The 21,639-nt window shown below is 41.3% G+C and overlaps 1 protein-coding gene across 3 annotated transcripts in view; it reads right to left on the reverse strand.

Annotated features, from left to right (window-relative positions):
• met (MET proto-oncogene, receptor tyrosine kinase) overlaps window positions 1-21,639 on the reverse strand; it is a 163,384-nt gene that overhangs the window by 91,773 nt on the left and 49,972 nt on the right. For all 3 annotated transcript variants that reach the window (XM_072267599.1, XM_072267598.1, XM_072267597.1), the window contains exon 3: window positions 2,919-3,110. In XM_072267599.1, the coding sequence (XP_072123700.1) occupies window positions 2,919-3,110 (192 nt within the window). The remainder of the gene's footprint in view (window positions 1-2,918; window positions 3,111-21,639) is intronic.

Raw genomic sequence — 21,639 nt, forward strand, 5'->3', positions numbered from 1 at the left:
TTAATAAGATTCAAAGCCCTTCTTAATTTCTGTTTTATACAACACGTTTCCTGTCCCAAGCTTTGGTTGACCTTGAGCAGATATATATAAAGCATGAGGTTCAAAATTATTGCCTGATAACATGCATTAGCTGGAGTACTGAAAGAAAGATATGGATTTATAATCACAAGTCTGCAGATGCTGGAAATCTACAGCAACACACAGAATGCTGGAGGAACTCAGCAGGTCAGCCAGCATCTGTGGAAAAGAGATGAATCTGCTAGGGTTGTCTTATCACGTCCGGTGCTCCCAATGCGGCCTCCTCTACACTGGTGGGACCCACTGTAAATTGGGGAACTTTGTTGACCACTCCGCACCATCTGCCACAAGCAGGAATTCTTGGTGGCAAAATATTTTAATTTTGATTCCCGTTCCTGTTGATCAATGGTCTCCTCTTGTGCCAACATAAGGCCACCCTCAGGGTGGAGGAGCAACACCTTATTTTTCGTTTGGGTTGCCTCCAACCTGATGGCATGAATATCAATTTCTCTTTCTGGTAACAAATTCCACCCCCCCTCCTCAATTCCCCATTCTGACCTTTCACTGCTTCTAGCCCGACTATTTCTTCCCCCGGGGCCTCTCCTCCTTCCCTTTCTCCTATGGTCCACTCTGCTCTCCTATCAAATTCTTTCTTCTTCTGCCTTTCACCATTCTCACCCACACGGCTTTACCTAACAACCCCTCCCCACCTTTTTATTCTGGCGTCTTCACCCTTCCTTCTCAGTCCTCAAGAAGGGTCTCGGCCCAAAACATTGTTTACTCTTTTCCATTGATGCTGCATGATCTGAGTTTCTCCAGCAATTTGTGTGTGTTACTATGGATTTATAATGATTCATATTAAACAAGTTTCATTTTGGAAAACATCTGTGCTAAGCTTCCAACTGAAAGCTGTGTCTGGCAACTTTGGTCAGCTGATTCCACTTCAAAATACTCGATACCGCTTCAGCCTGTGTATCTATCGTTCCTTTGTAATGATTACAACTTTTCCATTCAAATAGCACCTTTAATGTTGAAGAAGACAGTCACATGGACTTAAGTACATAATCAGATACAAATGGATATAGCAGGAAAGAAGGTGACATAAGAAGGACATGAAGCTAATGGAAAAGTTTGTTAGATTGGTACTAGATCTGATTGGAAAGGCTGCCCATACTGAGGGTCCTTTGAGAATTGAAGTTTTAGTTGTATGAAAACTCTGAAAACTTATCAGAGAAGAAAAAAATGACGGCCTTAAACTAAAATCATAAATATAAAACAGACACTTATAAATGAAGTAAGGAATTCAAGACCAATTGTCAGAACCTAAATAAAATGTCTCATCAAATTAGAAGTTAGAAAAATACACGATAGAGCAAACAATGGGCTTTTGTTGTCACAGTTAATTTGTGAGCAGCAGAAATAACAGCTCACATCTCTTGAACCAAATGATTATGTGAGTATCAGAGAATTGTTTCACTGTTAAAGGTGAGGAGGGTTCAAAGAAGAGGTCTTAAAGGAAGCAAAAGTAGGTAGGAGGCAGGGAGTATTAAGGAAGGATCTCAAGACTGTGCATTCTCCATCAACCATCTTACATTGAGAAAGATGGTGGACAATGGAAAAAAAAGTCTGGTTCTCAAGGTTCATTCCAAAATAGGAAATATTTCTAACACAGTAGCTTTAAACCACTTGGGGGAGGAGAGCCTGGTTATCTGACTTGTGTGTTAGGTTCAAGACAGATATACAGTATTGTTCATTCGCTACGTGCCATGTCATATGACCTGGATGAACATGGTCCTTCCATGACCATGACAGTCCTTGGCTAATTTGTCTACAGAAGTGGTTTGCCACTGCCTTCTTCTGGGCTGTGTCTTTACAAGATGGGTGACCCCAGCCATTACCAAGACTCTTAAGTCAGTGGTTACATAACCAGGACTTGTGATATGCACCAGCTGCTCATACAACCATCCACCACCTGCTACCTCCTCCCATGGGTTCATGTAGCTCAGATCGTTGGGGGGGGGGGGATCTAAGCAGGTGCTACACGTTGCCAAGGGTGACCTGCTGGGAAGGAGCCTCTTACACCTCCTTTGCTAGAGATGTATCTTTGCCCTGCCACCTGACACAGTATACACACTCATAAAAAATTCAGATAAAATATGGTCAGGATGGGTATTATACATCAGCAGAGCTTTTCTGATGAGATGCATTTAGTTTGAAATGGCTACTCCAGTTAAGCACCAGATATGCTTATGTCAGCAATGTTTGGACTTGTAGAAGTAAATATCAAAGCTGTGATGGGGAAGCAACTGGGGGAACATAATGGTTTCTCTAATAAAGATAATATCAGGTCAATGGGAAAGGTCAAAAGGACAGGCAACTGGAAATAATATGGTGACTGAAATACCAAGATTAGATAGTGAAGCATTAAAAACTGCACTTCCAAACAATTTTAATGCCTGCACTGTTTTGTGCACTTTATGCAGTCCTGGGTAGGTCTGTAGTCTAGTGTAGTTTTGTGTTGTTTTATGCAGTTCAGTGTAGTTTTTGTATTGTTCATGTAGCACCATGGTCCTGAAAAATGTTGTCTCGTTTTTACTGTGTACTGTATCAGCAGTTATGGTCGAAATGACAATATAAAGTTACTTGACTTGACATTATTTTGTGAAATGGCCTTGTATGGGATCAAGAACAGAAGCAGAGAGGTCAATGGAACTGGCAAAGCTTGAAGTGGTGGTTGTGAACAGGGATAAGCGATTTTCAATGGAAAAAGAAAGGTAAGTTCAGAGAAATGAGGAGGAAATGTAGAGACTGAAGAAGGAAGATATTTTGTTAAGAAATTCAGAGCAGTGCATTAGTGAGGTTGCTGAATAAAAGAAGGATAATATATTTTAATAGTCTACCTGCATAACGCGACCATCGGCAGTTCCCAGATTTGCAACAGTCACTTTTCCCATTGTGAAGACTGCAATTGACGTTAACAAGGTGTTTTGGAATTGCCCAAGAAACAAGTCGAGCCGTTGTGCAGGAGTTGTGCTTTCCATCTGAAACGCATCATTGTTTCCTCTGCAAGCCTTCTCTCTGGGTGTGAGGGTCTACAGGATTAAACCAAAAATTAGAACAGTATTGTTCAATTCGTTTTGCAATGACATTCAATGTGCTACATGCAAGTTGCTTTGTGAGAGTTATTTATTATGTAAAGTGGAGATATTGAATAGATATTAGTAAAGCAGAAATATTCAAGATAATTTTCAAACTAGCTTTCAATCTTTCTAGCTTTGTTTCCTTTTGAAAGCATCATGTAGAAGTCTATAACACAAGTCAAAGACTGTGGACAACCTTAGTGTTATTCAAATATCCTTCAGGAACAAAACATGTTCAGTAGAGAGGAAAACATTCAGATTTTAACTTCAGTGAATAAACTGAACTTTTCAGCTAACAACTCGAGAATCAGGAGTAATAAATTTAGATGCTGGATACGTTCAACAGGTCAGGTTTGGTAGCATCTAGAGAAAAAGAAATAACGTTAATTTTCCCCTTTTAAGCCCCTTCATCACAAGGAAGAGAAAGAAAACAAGTTAATTTTAAGTTGAAGAGGGTTGAATGAAAAAGGGAGTGAGTAGTGGAGATCGAAGTCCACACAAGGGACATGCAAAGGACACAGTCCTTTCAGGAGCAATACACGAACTGCAAGATGACCTCAGCGGGTCGAGCAGCATCCGTGAAGGAAGAGCAACTGTCGATGTTTTGGGTCAGGAATCTTCATCAGGACTTACAGAATTCTGAAAGACAATAGGAGGGCAAGAGACGTCTGGTTGGAGGTGGCAGTATTTTCAAAAGATTATCTACTGAATTTGGAGACTAGTGGAGTAGACAAGGACCAGAGAAACTCTATTCTTGTTCTATCAGGGGGTGCGAGCAGAGATGTAAAAAAAATCAATGAGCTGTGCTCAATTCAAAAACTATAGTGGAGAAAATGTATCTGACAGTCAGAGATACTAAACCAGTTACTTTCACTGACAGCTTTAGCAGAAGGCAAAGCTCAACCTCCACATTCTGTCTAGGGCTAAGGTGTGCTGTGGGGGCGGTATCCCTCTGCAACACAGCACAAAGTCTAAGCTTGACGGTGGACTGGAAGTTGCTGAGAGCCAGCATGATCAGCCTTCTGCTCTGGACGACGTAGGGAGAATTAGATGGGTACTGCTGAAGGTAATTCAGGACAGCTGGTTCACTTAGCATTGCCAGACCAACTTTTTAAATTAAATTTCTAGTTTGAACTACATTTTGTTTTAGCAGAGCTACATTACCTTCTGTATTACCAGCTTAGCACAGTGGCGTAGCTATCCCTTTAGATGCCTGCAGACTTTAGCTTTTCACTATTTATAAAGTATCATCTTCTACATTCACAAGACTAAAGTGCATGAACTTGCATTTATTAATACAGCAATCAATTTGCCACAGTTTTGGGGTTCAGATAATCGCTATAATTTAGGCATTCAGCTACAATACTTACAATGAAATTCCATCTTTGTCTCATTGCCAAAGGCATATTTCTTTCTGAAAATCAAAGTAAAGTCTACAGTTGTTGAAAATCTAAAATAAAATCAGAAAACTTTGGAAATACTCAGCAGGTCAAGCCACATCTGTGGGATGAGAAACGAGCAATAGAATTCAGATCAAAGACCCTTCATGAGAACTTCTGAAATAACTTCACATTGATGCAGCTTGATTTGCTGAATGTTTTCAGCATTTATTGTATTTAGTTATTTCTTACCCCACCAGCTTGGTCACTAATAAATACAGAGAACAACTGAAGTCTCAACAAGATTCCAGGGGGACATCACAAGTCATATCTTGCCAATTTGAGCACCTTCCTGATATTCTCACTCCCTGCCTCCCACAATGACCTAATTTTGTAATCAGATGAATACTTTACATTCTCTCTGTTACTTTAGTAATATCTTTTAAATATTCAACAAGATCTGAAGCATCCTGGGAACAATGCCAAAGATGTTTGTAATATGCCAAAGTAGTAGTGGCTGCCACGACAGAAGTACAAATCCATACTTCACTAATGGGTTCATAACAAAACCAATGTCAGTGCTGGCTGGAGACACAACAGACCACAAATGCTAAACTCTGGAGCAACAAACAAGATGCGCAGGAGAAACTCGGTGAGTCAGGCAGCATCTGTGGAGGGAAATGAACAGGTTTCAGATTGAGATCCTTCATCCGGACCCCTCCTTTGGAGGAATCAGAGCTGTCAGTTGCCAAACTGGATTGCATACGTGCTATCACACTTTTCTCACTGTAATGCCGCAGTTCCCCTCTAACAAGCTTCCTGCTGGAATGGAGCTAATCAAAAAGGATAAACATGTTCCAATGGGATTCAGGTGATAGGAAGTTGGCAGCCTGTTTTACATCTCTGGGCCTTTTTTTTCTTCTAGTGTCACAAGTGATCTTCCTCCTTTAACCCTATTCTATCACTTGTATTGATTAATTTTGCTGGGAACTTAAAAAGCTTGTTGGCTTACCACTTCTTCAAGGTATATTTGAGTTTGACATGATCTGCTGCTCTTTTGCCCAAGTCCTGCAAATGTAACTTTTTCCTCATGTATTTCTAATTCTATTTGTAAGAAGAAATTATGAAATCAGTGTCCATCACCACAGTACGCCACAAATGCTAGCTTCTTCTTCCCTCCCAGATCAGCCACTTCCCTAGTTACTGCCAATTATTTAAAGTCGGAATCCTCTGGTTACTGAACCCCCCATCACAGACGCAGTCACTGTATATTAAAAAAAATGTCATGGTTTTGAAACTCCCTGCTGACTACTTCCCCCATTTTCTCTGCTATCGTCTCTTTGGTAACTGAAATCTGTGAGACCATTCTGGTAAATCTCCTCTGCACCCTCTCCAAAGCATTATACCCTTCTCGGTCAGTGGTGCCTGAACTAGGCACTGTGTTGAACATGAGAAGCGTGGAAGAACTGGGTGAAGATGCGGGAGGTGGGAGACTGAGGGAAGCAGTCAGGGGAAGGGTAACGGAGAAGGGGAACTAGAGTAAGGAAGGATTCAGAATAGGATGGGTCTGCAAGTGAGGAAAGGTGGCATCAATGGGTGAGTGTCTCTATGCATGAGTAGGTTTAAATTGTACAGCGCAGCCAATCTCCTGTTGTATTCGAACCATTTGCAATGGGCATGTCCAGTCCATCAATTCTGCATGTCCACCTAAAAATAAATCAAACATTGGACTCAGAATTGTGGAGGAAGTAAATCTTCTTCAATGCTGAGAGACTGCACAGATGATTACATTTTGTTAGCTATGGGTAACTTGGAGGTACCTCTGATTCAGAGGCAGAAGACTTAGGGATCCGTGTTTGCTTCTAGTGATAGCAACATAAAATTACAGGCCAATGCTCGAGATCTGCATCAGTAAAATTGCTGCTTCTTGTGTAAGATGTTAAACTGTGGCCTCATCTTTTTGGACTGGATGCAAAGATTCCATGGCAATATTTTGAACAGCAAGGAAGATATTTCTGCTATCCTTGCCAATATTTATTTCTTAATCAACATTATTGATAGAGATTATCTGATTATAACCAGATTGCTCTTTGTAGTGCTTAGATTGCTATCTTTGTTACAACAATGACTTAATTCTTTGGCTGGAAAGTTACTTTGAAAATCTTGAAAGAGCCATGAAACGCACTGTATAAATGCAAGTCTTTCCCTTCTTTAATTTATGGATACAAGCTATATTTCAGGAATGCCAGCAATATCAGGTGTCATTAGTCATTGTCTAATTTATTTTGCCGCAAATTCAGCATCTGAATTCCACTCCAAAGATAAGATTGAATATAGATTTTCCATTAACACTGACCTCTCTGTCATTTTCTCTTCAGGGAGTGTGCATCAATCAATTTTGTTTCTGTCAGACAGAGAATATTGGCAGTTTTAAAAAAATTATTTATAGCAATAACCACCGATCAGTAAGCCCAAGGCATTCAGCCTGAAATTACTGATTTTAGGTGTTCTCACCAAAATGTTCAAGGCTACGGATCACTGGTAGATATGGAATTAGCAGTACGGACGATTGGATATAATCTCATCAGGAAGGATAGAAGGAAAGGAGGAAGGAGAAAAGTTTAAGACTTGGCTGACGTCCATCATTATACTTCATGCCTTGTCATTAAAAGACTGATTCACAAGTCCTAAAGTGCAATTAGGATCAAGCGCAAAAGAAATTCCCCATGATGAATAGCCCTGTTCAGGCTCCAATGTGAAAACTACCTTAATGAATTTTGACTGGTAACATGCTACTTAGTTTCCCTGAAAGAATGAGTAATCTTTTCCCTTAGGCAATAATCTAAAAAGGAAATCTATATTCAAGCACAAGACTGATCACAGAAACATCGGTTGCAGTGTTTACTATTAAGATTGGAATAATGATATATACAGTAGATAATCTTACTGACATGATGAATCCTAAAGGTATTTATGAGGATGCATTTTTGAACTAAAACAACTACGTTAGTGTCTTTAACACATCAAAACATTTCCAGTTGTACAGAATTATCAACAGATTGAGCAACATAAGGATATATCAGTGAGGTGGCTCAAACCTTGGCCAACATATAATAAGGGGAGAGATTCAGAGCGGTAAAACAACAATCTGCTGGAAAACTATCCAGAAGTCTCGACTTGTCTTTTTTTTTTTGCTCATTGTGTCAACCATCCATTAACCAATGAAACAAGGCAGCAGCTTAATAAAAAGGTGGAATAAAAAAAAAGAGTAGCAAATCTGGTGGGATTTTATAGTACTTCTGAAAATGTACTTAAGCACAAGAATAAACAATTTTAATTAGCCTGTCTAGCAGTCCACTTGTGAATAATCTGATCTCAAATGACTGGAAAGGACTTAAAAACTAAATGGATTTTTACTGGAGTTCTGTTGTCAGTTTCCTAATAAATTATATTTTATTAAAAGCTTTAGCATGACTTTTGCCTACAGTAATTGCTTCTTTTCATAGGGAATAAAACATATTCCATTACCAAACATAAAAGAAATTATTACCAAAACATATAAGGGGCTGTTAGAGGAAGCCATTCAAAAGCTTGTAAGAGGAAGTGAATTTTGAGAAACTGACTACAGCAGGAGAGACGAGTGATGAGGCGAGGGAATTTGAGATCTTAGGGCCTTGATGGTTGACGCCAAAATCATCAATGGAGAAGCAACTATGATGTAGAACAACCCATAATCAGAGTCTAGATATTTCGGTAGATTAAAAGGTTATAATAGATTATGAAGGATAGGATTCAGGAAGGATTTGAAAATATGAATGTGAATCTTAAAATAAAGGTGTTGTTTGAAGCAACAATAGGAATCAGAATGAGCCAATGAGCACAGGGTGAATAGAATAGTGAAAGTTAGGACTGCAGCTAAGCTCAGGAGTTCTGTCTGATCCACTACTTAAAGGCAGCAGTGTTTTTGGATGATGCAAGTTCACTGAGAATGGAACAAAGAGAGGGCAGCCAGGAACGCAGTCAAATAGATCTATCCAGAGGTAACAAAGGCAGGGTGAAGTTTGCTGCAGTGGATGAGCTGAAGCAAGGCCACATTTAGAACTTGCATCGTTGGTGGAAGCAGGCAATTGCAGGAGATCAGGTCCCAAAACCTAAACAGATGACACTGAGGCTACAAGTACTCTGGCACAATCTGAGGAAGTTGCCAGTAGAGGGCGGGGGTGGGCGGGTGTTAGGAGGGAAAGGGAGTTGGAGATGGTGAGAGAATTGGAAGAGTCTAAGGATGCAGCAAGGGAATGGAGTTTGTATTGGGCCCTAAAGGCAATGGCTCCAGTCCTCCCAGTACTTGAGGAAGTTTCATTTGACCCATTTCTGGATTTGGACACGGAGACTGAAAATCTAAAGACACTGAATAGATCAGGATAGGTGGCGATGTAAAGTCTGTGTTCATCAGGAAGTCAATTGAAACGGAGGTTCTGTGTGTGTCTGTGTGTGGTTGATTGAAATGCAACATGTAGATGAGAACCTGGAGATGAGCAGGAATGGAGCTTTGGGGAACTTTGGAGGTGATAGTGAGAAGAGACACCATGACCCATGATTACCTGGCTGCACCAGACAGGTAAGAATGGAATGATTGTGCATTTGATGGCATCAAGACAATGGAAGGGGAAAATATCAACTGTGCCAAAGGCTGCAGAAAAATCAAAAAAGATAAAGGTGGTTGGATTTGATTTGTCATAATCACATTAATGACTTTGATCAGTCCATTTCAGGGGCAGAATCTGAGCTGACTGATTAGGACAATCAATTCCAGGTAAATAGGCAATAGTTTGCGAATCCGTAGCTCATTTAAGGAGAGGAAAGGGAATTGGAGAGGGGGCAGAAACACGGGATGGTCAGTGGCTGGGTTTTGAGGAGACCAGTATTGATGGCATTAACAATACCAGCTGATGAGGGCCCAGAAAGGGGCTGGATCATTGGTAGATATGAAAGAACTTACCAAAGGCAGGGAGAAGAGAAAAAAGACAACCCAGAGAAAGACGTGAGTTTGGGACAAGGGATGGAAGTGACAGGGGAGGTGAAAGTAAGTTAAGGGGCAGAGGGACAGAATAAACAGCTTCATTCTTGATGAAAAAGAGGATTATACCTCCTCATGGTGTTTTTGAGAGGTTTTGCTGAAAAAGTTGTTCGAGGGTTTTAAAATGACTTGAAATTAAGAAAAGAAGCTATGGGTTATCACTGCTGATCCTGGAATGGATGGACCTACCGACACTTTATGTCATCTATCAAAGCACTTCAGTAAAATATTAAACCAGTTGCTTGTCACGTCTATTTAATTCTTTATCTGTTAGATTTAAAGGAGCAAAAGTGAAGACTATACCAGTAGCTTGTGGAGGTTTAAAGAAATTTAAAGTTTTAAATGAACCTAGAGTGTCAAAGCTGGAAACAAGTGGTTTGCTGAACAGTTTGAGATGGTTAGGTTTGCAGAAGTGCAACCATTATGAACCAGGAGTGAACCTCCTCCAGGGGCAGACAAAGGAAGAAGCCAGGAGGAATTGGATGGAGAGCGAAATAGGGAAGTGAATGAAGACAGGCCTACCAGTAACTGAGATGATGAGAGTGATAAACCCACAATGGATGATGTGGTGAATCAAATGAATAAGGCAGGTTGGTGTTTACGCGGAGGCAGAAAGTGAGGATAGTAGGGAAGTAAGCTCCAAGGTCAGACAGTAGGTTAGTGAGATACTGGTTGAAATCATGAAGGATTAGCAGTCACACAATGGAGAGGATGATGGCAAAGAACAGTGAAACTAAGGCCTATCAAGAAGTTTAACTCCAAGAGCTTTCTTGAAGATCTACTACAAGTACAACTAGCAGAATTTTGACGAAATTATTATTTTAGTCTGGGGTTCTGCATGCATTTGTGGGTGGGGTCGACTTCTAACTAAATTAGCATAAATCTTCAAGGAAAATCATGCTGTGCATTAATTCAGTTCTACCTTTTGTTGAAAACCACTGTTTCTTAAAATAATACTTCTTATAAGATTTGTACCTTTTAACAAACTCATGTATTTTTCACTCACCGGCAGAAAGCGTTACAGCAGCTAAACTAACAGCTTATCACTTTAAACAACAGGAATTCTGCAGATGCTGGAAATTCAAGCAACACACATAAAAGTTGCTGGTGAACGCAGCAGGCCAGGCAGCATCTCTAGGAAGACGTGCAGTCGACGTTTCAGGCCGAGACCCTTCGTCAGGACTAACTGAAGGAAGAGTGAGTAAGGGATTTGAAAGTTGGAGGGGAAGGGGGAGATCCAAAATGATAGGAGAAGACAGGGGGGGGAGGGATGGAGCCAAGAGCTGGATAGGTGATAGGCAAAAGGGATACGAGAGGATCATGGGACAGGAGGTCCGGGAAGAAAGACAAGGGGGTGTGGGACCCAGAGGATGGGCAAGGGGTATATTCAGAGGGACAGAGGGAGAAAAAGGAGAGTGAGAGAAAGAATGTGTGTATAAAAATAAGTAACAGATGGGGTACCAGGGGGAGGTGGGGCAGTAGCGGAAGTTAGAGAAGTCAACGTTCATGCCATCAGGTTGGAGGCTACCCAGACGGAATATAAGGTGTAAGGGAACATCGACTTCTCTAACTTCCGCTAATGCCCCACCTCCCCCTCGTACCCCATCTGTTACTTATTTTTATACACACATTCTTTCTCTCACTCTCCTTTTTCTCCCTCTGACCCTCTGACTATACCCCTTGCCTATCCTCTGGGTTCCCCCCCCACTTGTCTTTCTCCCCAGACCTCCTGTCCCATGATCCTCTCGTATCCCTTTTGCCAATCACCTGTCCAGCTCTTGGCTCCATCCCTCCCCCTCCTGTCTTCTCCTATCATTTTGGATCTCCCCTCCCCCTTCAACTTTCAAATCCCTTACTCACTCTTCCTTCAGTTAGTCCTGATGAAGGGTCTCGGCCTGAAACGTCGACTGTACCTCTTCCTAGAGATGCTGCCTGGCCTGCTGCGTTCACCAGCAACTTTTATGTGTGTAGTTTATCACTTTTCTCATTTTTCATTGGCTAAGTATTAGCACATTACCCATGTGAGGCAATTGTTTCAATTATGTAGCCTAATTCATTCCTATCTAAGGAATTTTTTAATCTTATCTCTAAAAGTGATGCTAGAGGAGGAGAAGACGGCGGCGTGACGCAGCTCGCTGCAGCCACTCCGGTGGTGATATCTGTAATCTGTCAAGTATTGTGCTGTGCATAATCCTGATTTGATGGAGACAGATGTGAGAGCACGGAGGAACATCTGGTGAAACTTCTGAAATGCCTGCTTCGCTGCCACTGCTACTGTGTGATCCAGAATCTCTGCAGGGGAAGACCCCGAGTCCTCGGCTTTGCTTGTTGCTCAGCGGCCGGGGCGGGGTCAAAGTGCTCGGCAGAGGATAGTGCTCAGTGCTCGGTGTCAGAGGGCTGGTCGGAGGCTCGAAGTTTTCAGACGGACTCAGAGTCCGCTGCGGTCGGGTGCTTCCAATGGTGCAGCATCGGCAAATTTGCGGCGCTTGGAGGTTCATGGCAGGTAGAGTTTCTCCCTTCTACCGTCTGCGTGAGATGATGAGGCTATCGGAACTTTGAGACTTTTTTTTACCATGCCCATGGTCTGCTCTTTATCAAATTATGGTATTGCTTTGCACCGTTGTAACTATATGTTATAATTATGTGGTTTTGTCAGTTTTAGTCTTGGTTTGTCTTGTGTTTCTTGTGATATCATTCTGGAGGAACATTGTATCATTTTTTAATGCATGCATTTCTAAATGACAATAAACGAGGACTGAGTGTCCTCATAATCTAATCTAAAAAAAAGCGATAGATTTTTCAGAGGCACCATTTTGTCTTCTTGGCCATCTTTATTCCTTTGTCTTACACCTCTTAGCATCATTTCTCAGCTCTTTATCTAGATTGATTAGTATTTGTATGTTTGTACTCGAAAATAAACTGAAATCTTAGAATTAAGGCTGCTTGTCATTCTTGGCTCATGGAAGAACCCCGAGGATCAGAAATGAACAGAGATCCAACAACTTCTTTGATCTTTTGAGACTGATTTCAGGTAAATTCCAGGCCAGAATAAAAACAAAATTACCCCATATTCGACTCTGTTTATCAGTTTAATATCAACTAGCTTTAAATAATCCTGAGTACAATAATTATCCCCACAAAGACTACATAAATCTCACAATCAAAAAGAAATACCATATACCCATTTTGAATTTTTGCTAGATTTGACAATCAGAAACAAACTATGCCCATCATCAGTGTCCAATCACATGCATTGTGCAGGGGATGAACTTTGAAAATAATCTTTCCATAATTAGCAACAGCAGAATAAAATTAAGTGTATACACTCAGAATTATAAGCTTTTATTAACAGCAGCCTTTTCACTGCTTAAACATCCCCAGAAACACACGCTGTCTGCCACACTTCACACCACACAATTCATAACCAAAGTCTATTATGCGAAACTTGCTGATCAACAGTCTCTTTCCTATATTGTTGAAAGCAGCTTTGTTCACTGACATGATGCAAGTAATAGATGAGGTTTCTATCTAAGTTTAGATCATTTTAGTGGTGAAAGTCATTGCCGCAAGCTAATGATATTCAAGGTAGTAATATTACTTTGTATGCTCCAATATTGGACAAGGATTTATTTTTGCAAACTTCTTTATTCAAGTTTCAAGTTGTACCATGTAACAATAATCACCAAGCATCCCTAGACACTTTTACTGTGATACCATTTCAACGTGTGCACTAAGTTTAGAACAAAACACCTAACACGCAGTACAAAAATAATATCCTTGATACAAACAAATACAATGTCTATCATTATGAAAAACAAAACTCTGCAGTCTTTCTTTTCACACCACAGAAACTTCCATCCTAATGTAGCTTCCTGGTGTTTTTCTGCACTTGCAATGGACTGAGGGATTGGATAATCCCTCTCCTTGCCCCAAATCTCACTCAAAACTCCCTCCTGCTTTCGACTACTGGTTTTGTCCAGCTGACATGGTTGACATCTCCAGACAATCTGCTGCTGCTCCCTTGCTTTGGAAGGTTGGTATTAATTATGTGTTACACATCAGTATAGCAACTAACCATGAAGCAGTAATGTGCTTGACAGTCACACTCTCTACACTTGGTGCATTATCTGCAATTGTAGGAACCATGGATCTGTCCTCTATCTGCATTGTTCTCTGTGTTGGATGTTTATTATGCTTATTGTGGGAACAAGTTACATGAGTGGGGGCTTGGTAAAGGCAAAGGGAATAAATCACATATTCTTGCTTATTTCCTGGCAGTTTGTAGCTTGGGATCGGCAGAGCTTGTACCTTTTGCTGACTGCTGAGAGAACACTGAGTAATGCTTAGCTTACACCTGGGTATGCTTAAGTTCATTGGTTCAAGATTGTAAGTTTGCAAACTGCTAACAAAGGATTGAATAAAGGATTCGAATTTTGAAGCAATCTGTGGAACTAGGGGTGCGTCATGCAAGTATAACAAATCCCTAGGGTCGCAGGCAGCGGCAATTGTTTTGTTTTGGTTTTGGTTTAGTTTTGCTGCTCAACAATGTTAAAAATGTTTCTTCAAAGCCCACAAATTTTCCACCTGGAAGGAGAAAGGTAGAGAAACCACGAAACCCTCTACAAGTTCCCTTCGAAGTCATGCAACAATTGTAGCATATCAATTGAAACTCTCGATGCAACAATGGTGGAGATATCTCCAGTTATGGAAAGTGTCCAGCTTCAAAGTGAAAATCCTGACATTCTTGATGTAAATTAATGGTAGTCTTGTCATTAAAAAAACACACCTCATAGATGAATAAAACATAGGATATAAAGCAGATGCAACAATCAGAAATGTTCTGGGTTTTGTCAAAGCATTTTTCATTAAGATGGATAATACATGTATCCATTCACTACATGAGTGTTGAGATCATGTATAATTAAGAAGTCTATTATTCATTTTTGTCTATTAATTAAAAATTGTGATTAATCATATTAGTATTTCCCAATTAGCTACACAAAGCGTGGAAGAAAATAAACTGATTGCAAAAGCCTTGAGTTTTGTTTCTACTTGAGTAATTAATGTTGGATTAATAATCTTAAACTTGCAAAAACCCTCCTTACTGACTTCCTCTTCCCACCAGTCTTCATAACGTTCAAGATACAAAGTACGATCCATGCATATTCTGCCACAAACACAATAAATTATTCTTATCTTCAAATTTTATCATCACCCTGCTCATTTGTAAACTTTCCTATTCTTGCTTTATCCTCAAAGCTTTATGCATTTCCATGGATTCCTTTTAAGCTTCATGTTCTGAGAGAGGCTCAGCAACTTTAAATTCTTCAGTGCTACAGACATCCCACCTCTCCTGGAAGTTCCGGGAGTCTCCCACATATTAATAGTGGCTCCCTGATGCCCGCAAATTATATACAATATCCCGGAAATCAATTTTTTGAGAGCGAGCGAGGGCGCACGCGAGAGAGAGCGTGAGAGAGAGCAAGACAGTGTGCGAGGGTGACCACGAGAGAGAGAGAGAGCGAGCGCGTGTGTGAGAGAGAGAGAGAGAGAGGGAGAGAGCGCGCCATGGCTGAGTGTTCCAAAAAAGGAAAATATAAAAAGTACGTCACCCCAGACTACCCTAAAGTGTACCCCTGCCTAAAAGGGGTCAAAAATAATGACAGTGTTACTTGCTGCACTGTTTGCAACAGTGACTTTTCTATTGCCCGTGGTGGGTTAAGACTGTAAAAGGCATGTTGAGGTGACATTTGTTCATTAGCATAGCTAACGTTATTTAAACTAGCTGGTTAGCTGCTAAGGAGCTACTCTATTGCAGACATCCCACCTCTCCTGGAAGTTCCGGAAGTCTTCCGCAAATTGATGGTGCTACTTCCCTGAAATGAGTTTTTGCAGGGTGGGATATCTGGTGCTACCATTTCAGAAGACCTGTCCTGGGCCTAGTAAGTGCAATTAAGAAGGAAGCAAGGTAGCACCTGTACTTCCTTAGGAGTTTCCAAAGATTCGGCATGGCAACTAAAACTTTGACAAACTTTTATAGAGGTGTGGTGGAGAGTATTTTGACTGGCTGCATCATAGCCTGGTATGGAAACACCAATGCCCTTGAAGGGAAAGTAGTGGATATGGCCCAGTCTATCATGGGTTAAAGCTCTCCCCATTATTGAGCATATCTACACAGAGCATTGTTGCAGGAAAGCAACATGGACCCCACCGCTCAGGTCACACTCTTTCCTTGCTGCTGCCATCAGGAAGAAGGTACAGGAGCTTCCGGACTCACACCACCAGGTTCAGAAGCAGTTATTACTCCTCAATCATCCGGCACTTGAACTAAAGTTGATAACTTTACTCAACTTCCCTTATGCCATCACTGAAATGTTCCCACAACCTATGAACTCACTTTCAAGGACTCTTCATCTCATGTTCTCAATATTTATTGCTTATTCATTCATTTATTATTATTTCTTTTTTTAATATTTGCACAGTCTGTTGTCTTTTGTACACTGGTTGAGCATCTAAATTAGTACGGTCTTTCATTGACTCTATTCTGGTTTTCATTCTATTACGGATTTATTGAGTATGCCTGCAAGAAAATGAACCTCAGGATTGTACATGATGACATATATGATAATAAATTTACTTTGACCTTTGAACTTGAACTTTGAACATCAGGCCCTGACAGTCTAACTGGCCAGGTACTAAAAACCTGTGTCAATCAACTGGCTGCAGTGGTCAGGACATTTTCAACCTCTCACTCTTGGGATCTAAGGTTGCCACATGCTTCAAAGGGGCAACAATCAGCTCAAGAAGAGCAGGGTGAGCTGCCTCAAAGACAATCGCCCAGTAGCACTTACATCTACTGTTATGAAGTGATTGGTTATGACTAGAGCAAGTACCTTAAACAGCTGCAATTTGCCTACTACTGCAATAAGCCTAGAACAGATGAAATCTCACTGGCTTGTCACTCTGCTTTGGAGTGCCGAGACAGCAACAAAACATACATCAGATTGCTGTTTATTGATTACAGCTCAACATTCAATACTATCATTTCCTTAGTATTAATCAGCAAGCTTCAAAACCTGGGCATCTATACCTTCTTTGCAGCTAGATCCTTGACTTACTCATTGGGAGATCACGTTTTGTGCAGATCAGTAAGAACAAACCCGCTTCATTGACTGTCAACACTGGCTCACCTCAAGAATGTGTGTTTACCCCACTGCTCTACCCTCTTTACACTCACGAATGTGTGACTAAGCACAGCCTAAATGCCAACTAGAGATTCACAACGACACCACTGTGATTGATGAAGTTTCACATGGTGATGAGGAGGTGTACGGAGGTCAGATATGTTAGCCGGTTGAGTGGTGTCACAACAAGAACGTTGCATCTAACGTCACTGAGATCAAGGAATTGATTGTGGACTTCGTAAAGGGATAGTTGGGAGAAGTCGTACCCGTTCTCATTGTGGGGACAGCAGTGCAAAGGATGAACAGCTTTAAGTTCCTGGGTGTCAACATCTCTGAGGATCTATCCTGGGCCGAACACATTGATGTAATTGCGAAGAAGGCACGCCAACAACTTTACTTCGTTAGGAGTTTGAGGAGATTTGGTATAAATGTATAGTGCATTTAAAGTTCAAAGTAAATTTATTATCACAGTACATATATATCACCACTTACAACCCTGAGATTCATTTTCTTGCAGGCATTCACAGTAAATACAAGAAAGACAATAGAAGCAATGAAAGACCGTACACAAAGGGCGGGCAAATAAACAAGGTGTAAAAGACAATGAAATGTGCAAATACAAAAAGGAAAAAAAAACAAGTAATAAATATTGAGAACATGAGGTGAAGAGTCCATGAAAATGAAGCCATACGTTGTAGGAACAGTTGAGTACTGTGAACGGTCTTGGGCTCCTTATCTAAGAAAAGATGTGCTGGCTTTGGAGACAGTCCAGAGGAAGCTCACAAGGATGATTCTGGGAATGAAAGGGTTATCATACGAGGAACGTTTGATAGGTCTGGGTCTGTACTCGCTGGAATTTAGAAGGAATAACACTGAAATCTTGGAATGTTGAAAGACCTAGGCAGAGTATATGTGGAAAGGATGTTTTCCATGGTGGGGGAGTCTAGGACAAGAGGGCACAGCCTCAGGATGGAGGAGCGTCCATTTAAAACAGAAATGCAGAGAAGTTTCTTTAGCCAGAGGGTAATGAATTTGTGGAATTTGTAATCGCCTGCCACTGTGGAGGCACGAGATTGATAAGCTCTTGATTGGCCATGGCATCAAAGGTTATGGAGAAAAGGCTGTCGAGTGGGGCTAAGGAGGGGAAAAAAGGATCGAGTGGCAGAGCAGGCTCAATGGGCCAAATGGCCTAATTCTGCTCCTATGTCTTATGGTCTTGTATTTTGAGGTCCATGCAGTAACTTACACATAATCCATCACAGTATGTGGATAAGGAGTGTTATCTTACTTTAGGTTTTGAACTGTATTCAATTTGTAGCATTTGACAAATTAGTCCTTGACATTTGCTAGGAAGACTTCAAGTCTCCAAGCAAATACAACAAAAATAGGCAGACACAAAAGTGAAAAAGAAGTATGCTGAACATTACTTCTAAGTGAAATAGGATCTGCCAAACATATCATGTACTTCAGCTTGGAGGCAATTCTGAACATGAAGTGGTTTTGATTTCAGCCTTGAGCAGAAGCTACAAGCCTTTTCATGTTGCTCAGCACAGCCCTAGATTCCGCAGTGCGTGTCATCCTCAGGTTCATTATGATGTTACGAGATACAGCCCAATAACCACAGAACTGCAATAGTGAATCTGTGGCAACATGCTCCCTTTGCCACTTTCCTTCTCTAGTTGCTACTGTACCATACTTACACTGAAGTGCACTGTGGCGTTAACACCAATTTCATGACTTTGTGAATGAGAGAAAACAGTCAGGTTGCTATCTTTCCTTAAAAAGGAGTTGAAAAATTGTTGCCATTGAACACACACTATCATACTTGCTTCTTGTAAGTAAAAAAACAGCTTTTATTTTACTGTATTTCAGATCAGCTTGCATTCTTTTAAAAATCTCTTTTCAGAAGGGTTGAAACTAAAAGACTACTGATGGTATTTCTTTTAGCCACACAATATAACATCTCTAACATCAATGCATATAAAACTAAAATACAACTTTATATTAGCATGATACTTCCAAAATTATCACTTGTTTCAAATAAACTGTAACCTGCCATTTATTTTGTAAATACCTGGAAATGTTATCTTCTAGCTGGGTGAAAAATGAGGGCAATTGTGTGATATTAACATTCAAAAAGGGGGCATCAATTAAGCTTTGAGTTGTACAGATAGAAACAGGCCCTTCAACCCACTACTTCCATGCTGACCCCTTGCTCATCTACACTAATCCCATTTACCCATATTAGGATAGCATTTCTATGCCTTGTCTACTTCGCTGTCTGTCTAAATGTCTCTTAAAAGTAGAGACAGAATCAGAATCAGAACCACTGATGTAAGTTGTAAAATTTGCTGTTATGTGGCAGCAGTACATCGCAATACACATTAATAAAAATTGAGAATTACAGTAAGTATATATAAAGCAAATAGTTAAATTAAATACGTAGTGCAAAAAGACAGAAAGTAGTAGTGAGGAAGTGTTCGTGGGTTCAATGTCCATTCAGAAATCTGATGGCAGAGGGGAAGAAGCTGTTACTGAATCACTGAGTGTGTGTCTTCAGGCTCCTGTACCTCCTCCCTGCTGCTTGTTTCTGTCTCCTCTGACGTGGCTCTGATGGTTTGCTCTAGATAATGAGAGAAACAAATTTGGAGACACAGGAAAGAATGCAGATCATAAGCACAAGAAAGCCTGCAGAAGCTTGTAATCAAAAGCAACACACACAAAATGATGGAGGAACTCAGCAGGTCAGGCAGCATCTATGGAAATGAATAAACAGCTGACGCTTTCAACCGATACCCCTCTTCAGGACTGAGAAGGAAGGGGGAAGATTATAGAGCAACACAAAAATAAACGGCAGAGAAATTCAGCAGGTCAGGCACCACCAATGGAGGGGAATGAACAGTCAACGATTCAGGCTGAGACTCTTCAACAAGACTGGAAAGAAAGAGGGCAGAAGCCAGAGTAGAAGGGTGGGGGAGAGGGGAAGGAGGACAGGTTGTTAGGTAATGGGTGAATCCAGGTGGAGGAGGGGGGAAGGTGGAAGGTAGGTACGTGGGGGAAGGGGTGGAAGTTAGAATGAGAGGAGGTGTTAGGTGAAAGAGGCAAATAAGTGATGATGGAAACTGATAGGAGAGGATAGTGGACTGGAAAGCATAGAGAGGAGGAGAGGATGTGCCTTGTGGGGGGATCCTGCTGGAGACAGCAGAAGCTGTGGAGAATATGTTGGATACTCATTGAGTGATACGTGAGGATAAGGAGAACACTATCTTCTATGTGGAGGCAGGGGTGAGGGTAGATGTGTGGGAAATGAAGGAGATGCAGGAGAGAGCTCAATGGAGAAATGTCCTGGAATGGAAAGCTTCATTGTGCAAACAGATATAGTAAAAAAGTTAATAGCATCCTCTCAAGTGACAGGGTGGGAAGAGGTGTCGTCAAGGGAACTGTGGGAGTCAGTGGGTTTGTAAAAGATGTTGATAAATAATGAGATCAAGAAAGGGAAGAGAGATTTTAGAGGTGGACCTAGTGAATTTGAGGGCTGGCTGCCTCCAGGCTGCGGTTCCTGCTCCCCGGGTTGTAATCTTGGTCTCAATTGCTCCTAGAACAAATCCTCTCATGGCTCTGCTGGGTCCTACTGCCCCTCCACTACTCCTCACCCATCTCTGGTCTCTTATGCCTTTTCACTGGAACATGGGTTGTTCTACAGAGTCAAATCTACAGACCGATTCTTTCTTCATTACATTGATGACTGCATTGGTGCTGCTTCATGCATGGAAATTTTATCAACTTCGCCACCAACTTCCACCTCAAAACATCAACTATTCATTTCCCTCCATACAACTCCCTACCTGCTTCAAAAAAGCAGTAATACAGGTGCCCAGGAAGAGCAGGGTGAGCTGCCTCAATGACTATTGCCTAGTCGCACTCACATCTACTGTGATGAAATGCTTTGAGAGGCTGGTTGTGACTAGAATGAACCACTCTGCTTTGGAGCACTTAGACAACAGCAAAACATCTGCCAGACTGCTGTTTATCGATTACAGCTTGTCATTCAATACCATTATCCCCTCAGTATTAACCACCAAGGTTCTAAACCTAGGCCTCTACAACTGGATCCTTGACGTCCTTACTGGGATACCACAATCAGCCTGGATCGATAAAAACATCCTCCTCCTCGGTGACAATCAACACAAACTTAGCCCAATTCTCTACTCACTCTATATTCATGACTGTTGTGGCTAAACACAGCTAAAATGCGATCTACAAATTCACGGGTGACAAAGCTGTTGTTGGTAAAATCTGAAGTGACAATGAGAAGGCATGTAGGAGTGAGATAGATCAGCTGTTTGAGTGGTGATGCAACAACAGCCTTGCACTCAATGTCAGCAAGACCTAGGAATTGACTGTGGACTTCATGACCGCACCAGCCCTCACTGGGGGGGTCAGCAGTGGATAGGGTGAGCGGCATTAAGTTCCTGGGTGTCAACGTCTCTGAGGAGCTGTCCTGGGCCTAGTACATTGATACAATCATGAAGAAGGCATGCCATGCGCTTTCTACTTTAAATATGTCAGGAGATTTAGTATGTCAACAAAAACTCTGGCAGATGTCTACAGATATACATTGGAGAACATTCCATTCAGGAGCTAGCAGAGTTGACGCAACGCTCCCCACCATCAAAGACATCTTCAAGAGGGGGTTCCTCAGACCCTCACTATCTGGCACATGCCCTTTTTGTCATTACCATCATCAGGGAAGAGGTACAGGGGCCAGAAGACACACACTCAGCAATTCAGAAATGCTTTCTCCTCCTCAGGCATCAAATTTCTGAACTACTTATGAACCC

This window comes from Mobula birostris, chromosome 9 (genome assembly GCF_030028105.1).
Source record: "Mobula birostris isolate sMobBir1 chromosome 9, sMobBir1.hap1, whole genome shotgun sequence".
Lineage (NCBI taxonomy): Eukaryota > Metazoa > Chordata > Chondrichthyes > Myliobatiformes > Myliobatidae > Mobula > Mobula birostris.